We start from the raw sequence: 6,399 nt of genomic DNA on the forward strand, positions 1-6,399 counted from the left end.
ATTTCCTGAAATTGGGAAAAATATGCTGTAATCGAAAAATTTACAATTTCTTCTTTTTTCATTTCAGGCCCACAATTCAGGTTCTTACAGGGATACGGTAGCTACAGTAATATTTTTCAAATCAATTTTCCAAATTTTCGAAAATTTAACGAACGTCTACCGTGGTCCATTGAATTCAAAACATTAGATTACGGTAGTTATGGAGACATGAACAGACCAAGCTCAATTTAACAATAAAATATTGACTTTTAACTTGAAAATTGAACCTAAAAATGAACTTTTTAAACCTAAAAAATCAAAATTTTGAACTAACAAAATCGCCATTCCGAATCTGAAAATAACAATTTTCATCAAAAAATTATCATCCTGGTTCAAAAAATCGGGTCTATGGAAGGGAAACGTCGGTGGCCGTGGCCGAAGACCCCACAACAAGGACTACAGTAACCTAAAAATATTTTTATTTCCCGAATTTATTTTATCTCGATTTTCGTGCATTTTCAGTCAATCTTTTTATTGTCAAATTTTTTTATTTTCCGACTGGAAAAGCAGTGAAAACGAGAAAAAAATAGAGAAAATACATATTCATATTTTAAGGTTACTGTAGTTGTCGTTGTGGGACCTTGGGCGGTTATTGTATCAGAATAACAGTCGATTACTTCTTAAAACTCTAAAATTGCTTTTCCAGAGCCCGAATCCTTCACGAACGAGGAATCACTTGTCTATCGCATCTGTCTGCTTGCGAATCCTCAAAACTTGCACACTTTATAACACTGGCGGTCCCGTATTCAAGGTAGGAAAGAATCTTCTCGAGTGGGGGAGTACTGTAACCACATCCTCCTCTTCTTCCTCTTCTTCCTCAACATCGTCGTTTTCCTCTTCTCATCGATGGTTGTCATCACAAATTGAGCTAATTTAAAGAAGGCACTGCATCGTTTTGTGTTGATTAGGCCAACGAAAATGATGATGATGAAGACACGACGACAAACAAGGGGTTTTCTTTTTGACTACTTATTCTCAATGCTCCGAAATTCTGACCTCGAGAGAATCGAGAAGAGGGGGAAAATGCGCCAAAAATGAGACAATTGAGTGGGGAAGACAGAAACAATATGTGATCGAATGGATAATTGGAGGAAATGAGGGAGACAACACCTTATTCTCCTTTTCAATTGAATTGTATAGGCGATTAGTGAGAAAACAGTTTAACTCCTACATATAGAATAATTGGATTTTGTTGATAGCGCAAAAAAACCTTGGAATTTTCAAGAAAATTAGGAATGTGTAAGATACAGTACCCCTGGGGTGTTAGGAAGGGGATTCCGAAACTTCCGAAGCTTTTTCTGAAGTTACAGCTTTTTGGATTACGGTAAATGTTCCAAAACATTGAAATATGAAAATCGAAAAATTCCGAAAATTTTGGAAAAACCGGAATTTTCGACATTCCGGAAAATTTTGAAATTCTAAAATTCCGCATTTTTCAAAATTTTGAAAATCGAAAAATTCTGAAGTTCTGAAGTTTCCAGAATCGGAATATTCTGGATTTACTGAAATTGGAATATTCCGAAATTCCTAAAAATTCAAAAATTTCGAAGTCGAAATATTCTGAAATTCCGAAATTTTTAATATCCTGATATTCCGAAGTTTCGAAATTTCAAAAAAATTCCGAAAAACCATTTCGAACACCCCCAGACCTTCTACAGTACCCCCACCCTACAGCTGTCAATAAGTCAATTATCGTACCTATGCAATCACTAAAACTGACTCTAATTAATCATTAGCCCCCGTGAGAAAATTAGGAAATCATCTGCACGCACCCCTTCTCACCCTATATAGAGCCTATATAAGCAACATGTGTCCCCTCCCGGATGGTGTCCAGTTATTGTTACGTCACTTGACAGTTCATACCCCCATCCATCCTTGTTTTCTTTTGTCAACCAATTATGACGCCATTCAGTCAAAATATCGAGACCCTTCTAAATTTCTTTTTTCCAGGTCAAATTCAAACGACGGGCTTGGCGAATGGCTGTTCGGAGAACCACGTATGAAGCTGGCACATGCTGCGAGGGTTCTAAAGGAAAGGGCTCAGAAGGCGCTGATGAGAAGGATTCAGGAGTTAGGGATTGCCGTGGTGTTGCCGAAAGAAAAAGGCGTCAAGGAAGAGGAGAATATCCCAGAAAGTTGTGACAGTGGACTTCCGGATAGTTGCCCCGAAAATGATGGATTTGAGGAAATGACTAGAAGTGTGACGGAGATGTCGATTTCTGATGATGATTATTTCAAGGAAGAAAAACTAGAAGTAGAAGAAAAAGAAGGAGACGTTTTCGAGGAAGAAGTGGTTGAAGACACAATGATAGAGGACCTAGAAACATCGCTTCTGAAAATGAAGCCACCGAAAGATGAGGTCTTTTTGAGAAGGCTTTCAAATACATTTTCACCAGCCGGCAAGCGATGTAGCCTCAATGGATCATCGTTTCTAGAAGATTCCTTTGATAAACCGGTGCCGGGATCCATCCCGCTTACATTCAAAACTCCGAAGCGAGACTTGGAGGGTCCGAAAACCTCAACTCCTCAATTCGAAGACTCATTCGATAAACCAGTTCCTGGATCAATCCCCTTTGGCTCTTCCAAACGGAAATCTCTGTTGAATTCTTCTAGAAGAGATTCCATAGAGTCTAATGCATCCGAAAACAAATCATTCGACGTCTTCGCCACTCCACCAACCAGAAACTCTAAAATTATAGGCAAACACTCTCGAGTGGTGGATCTTGTAAGTTACCGTAAAACCTGTATTAGAAGGGCCCCTTAAATTTGAGCCAATTTTTCTCAATTCCTATGAAAAGTATTCAAAATGTGTCAAATGACAATATGCTTGTGATATATTGATAAGCAATTCATCAGTTGACACGTTTTTGATATTTTGTATAGGAGCCAAGAATAAGTAGCTCGAGAGAGCCCTTCTATTACAGGTTTAACGGTATTCAAAATCATTAAATTCTGATTCCAGGCTGAGTCTCCATTATGCTCACCAATCGTCAAACATCCGAAGATCGCACCACTCCTTCGAGTTGAGGACATTTTCAGTTCTCAAAATTCGTGGTCTCGTTGGATGAAGTCTTCTGTTAAGAGCTCTTTTTGCTCTATCAGTTTAGCGGGTTCAGAAGGCATCGTCATCCAAACGGACACCGGAATCGCATTCATCCCTCTCCAAGAGCAATTTAATGGGATAGAAAGTCCAAGTCCTAAATTCTTCGACCCCCTTTCCACGTGTCATGTCCCTTTAAAATCTCGATTAGATTGCCTCAAAATTTTCTTCGAATCTCAACACGTAGTTCATGTTCTGACGATGAACAACGCCTTCAGGCTATTCGAGGAATATAAGATAAAGGTACGTTTGAAGAAGTTGCCGCCTATAATAAGAATCTTCCAGTTATCAAATGTGAGAGTACTACGTGTAGCTGCCCATCTCAACCATCTCATTGAATCTGAAATTGAGGATAATGGAGAGATGTTTCCAATGCTACTGGATCGAATTCCTCCTCTTCTGGATCCAGAAATTCAGTATTCGACGTTCGGTAGAATACACAAATCAATGGTGGAGGTGTTCGAAATGCAACGGATTTTCAATGAGCTCAAAAAGTCAGCAATCAAGCGTTTCACTTCTGAAAAAAGTTTCGATCTGGAAATGGACACTTGCCAGGCTGTTCTGAAAATGTTCTATTCTGGAATCTCATTTGACCGCGTGGCATGCAAACAGTTTATAGGTGACACTAGAAAACGAATAGAGATCCTGGAGGAGCAAATCTGGAGACTTGCACATGGAAAATTTAATATCAACTCGTCCAACGAAGCTTCTAATGTTCTCTTCCATCGCCTCGGATTGGTTTATCCAGAAACTTCCAGTTGTAAAATTAAGCAGAGACACCTGCCAACGAATAAGCAGATTCTGAATCAGATGATCGGTCAACATCAGATTGTGGAGAAGATTCTGACGTATCGACATATCCAACACACCCTGACTCAGTGCTTGCTGCCGCTGGCAAATTATGAGAAACGCATTCATTGTCGCATGGAAATGTGCACAGCTACTGGAAGAATGTTGACCAGTAGCCCTAATCTACAGGTGTTTTTTGGAAACTGTAGTTATTAGGTCCCACAACGACAATTACAGTAACCTAAAATGTTTTCATTATCCGGATTTATTTTCGTCGATTTTTCTGTAATTTTTGGCTGTCTAGCTATTTTCAAAGACTCTTTTTCGATTTTTCGGGTTTTTTCGTCTGAAATTTGATGGAACGGTATTCGAGAAGATTACTGTAGCTTACTGTAGAATTTGTCTGCATTCTGACGTGAATGTATTTGCAAAATGAACTACAAACTATAAGCTACAGTAACCTACAGTAATCTTTGCGAACACCATCCCGTGAAATTTCAGACGAAAAATTCGAAAAAATCAAAAAAGAATTATCAAAAATAGATGAAAAAAACTGAAAAATCTGAAAATTTTGCAAAAATGGGTGGAAAAAAAATCAATTACATATTTTAGGTTACTGTAGTTGTCGCCGTGGACCTTCGATCATGGTCACTTTTATCAGAATAATGCAAAACCTTTCTTATTTCAGAATGTCCCTAAGAAAGTGTCTTCCGATGGTCTATCGGCTCGTCAACTATTCAAAGCATCGCCTGGAAATATTCTAATCGGAGCAGACTACAAACAACTCGAGTTACGAGTTCTCGCTCATCTATGTAACGATTCGAAGCTAGTGAAAATCATATCAGAAGATCAAGATCTATTCGGACAATTGTCTTCAGAATGGGGATTTTCTCGCGACGTCGTCAAGCAGTTGTCCTACGGTCTTATCTATGGAATGGGTGCGAAGACGTTGGCGGAGTTGACACGTATCAAATTGGAGGAGGCCGAGAAAATGCTTGTTTCGTTTTTCGCCATGTTTCCAGGTTAGATTTTTTATACATCATGATAGAATCTGGATCCTTAAATTGCAGGAGTACGATCCTATATAAACGCAGTCAAGGTTAAAATAACCAAGGAAGAGCCAATAGAGACTATAATGGGACGGAAGAAGTTTATCAAGCTGGGACTTACTGGAGAAGAAAAAGCGAGAATGGAGAGAGTGGCTGTGAATTATACGGTTCAGGGAAGTGCCAGTGAGATATTCAAAACGGCGATGGTGGAGATTCAGGACAAGATTAGAGGTAGCTTTTCAACTGGAAAAAATGAAATATCGGATCTGAAATTTTCAAATTTGAACCTAAAACTGTCAACGAACAGGATACTTTCGAAATTCCGAATCTAAAAATGATAATCAACTAAAATTGTTATTCCGGTACAAAAAATTGGCTCTGTGGAATCAGATGATCCAAGGTCAGGTGATCCAAAAAAAATAGGTTACGGTAGTTGTCGTTGTGGGACCTTCAACCACTCTGAAATTCTAAAGTTCAGAAATTCTAAAAATTCTCAAAATTCTAAAATTTTTAATTCTAAAATTCTAAATTTCTGAACTTCTGAAATTCTAAAAATCTGAAATTCTAGAATTCTAAAATTCAAAATTCCTAAAAATCAAGTTTTTTTTTTCAGCCCACAACGAAGTTGAAATCGTCCTCACAATCCATGATGAAGTGCTTGTTGAGTGTCCAGAACATCAAAAATCCGAAATTTCTACCGTAATCCAAGATTGTATGCAATCGGCACTTTCGAATTTGTTACGGGTTCCAATGAAGATATCTTTGAAAACGGGTCGATCGTGGGCGGATTTGAAATGATCTTTAATTGTTAATTTTCGGTGTGCAATGAAATAAAGTTTATTGGTCTCAAAACTATTTTTTTATATCACAGTAATCCTTTTTGTACTCAAAGTTGCCGTGTACCTGAATATTTTCAGCCTAACAACATCTTCTAAAAAACAATTTCCAGATGAAATTCTGCATTCGAAACTTTATTTGTGAGCACAGCCAAGAGATTCCGGGCCCTATGGATAACTATTTCAACTACAAAAAAGGCCGAATTCCAGTATTTCATATTTACGGAGTAACGGATTCTGGCCAGAAGGCGTGCCTTCATATTCACGGAGTTCTCCCATATCTGGTCCTTCGAGCTGGTGGAAAAGTGACCCCAATTGTTTTACAAGGAATGAGAGCTAAAATCAATAAGGGAATTGAAAAGGAGATTGAGACGAGTACTGGCAAAGCGAGCAAATTTTCTGCGGATTATGTGTACAAATTGGAGACGTTTAGTAGTCGGTAAGAGAGCTGAAAAAAGAAAAAAGGAATTGCATCGACCGGGAATCGAACCCGGGCCGCCCGCGTGGCAGGCGAGCATTCTACCACTGAACCACCGATGCGCATTTTCTCTATGAACAACTTTTTGGTTTTCTCCATGTTTTCTCT

General features: G+C 38.6%; 2 protein-coding genes and 1 non-coding gene across 3 annotated transcripts in view; 2 read left to right on the top strand and 1 right to left on the bottom strand.

The window, feature by feature from the left end:
• Positions 1 to 1,846: 1,846 nt before the first annotated feature.
• On the top strand, positions 1,847 to 4,117 carry Cbr-polq-1 (the record flags this gene model as incomplete). The annotated part of the gene is made up of 3 exons (XM_002641173.1): positions 1,847 to 1,848; positions 1,990 to 2,764; positions 3,002 to 4,117. Coding segments are annotated over 3 exons (1,893 nt in total), but the record flags the coding sequence as incomplete, so codon positions are not given.
• Positions 4,118 to 5,926: 1,809 nt separating this feature from the next.
• The window catches only part of CBG09081, a gene marked incomplete at both ends in the record, with an annotated part of 7,069 nt that continues 6,596 nt past the window's right edge, over positions 5,927 to 6,399 (top strand). The window contains one exon of the mRNA XM_045243611.1: positions 5,927 to 6,252. Within this exon, the coding sequence (XP_045093893.1) occupies positions 5,927 to 6,252 (326 nt within the window). The remainder of the gene's footprint in view (positions 6,253 to 6,399) is intronic.
• CBG28740 lies at positions 6,283 to 6,353 on the bottom strand. The gene has a single exon. It is a non-coding gene (tRNA).

This window comes from Caenorhabditis briggsae (genome assembly GCF_000004555.2).
Source record: "Caenorhabditis briggsae complete genome, chrIII, whole genome shotgun sequence".
In the NCBI taxonomy this organism is placed as follows: domain Eukaryota; kingdom Metazoa; phylum Nematoda; class Chromadorea; order Rhabditida; family Rhabditidae; genus Caenorhabditis; species Caenorhabditis briggsae.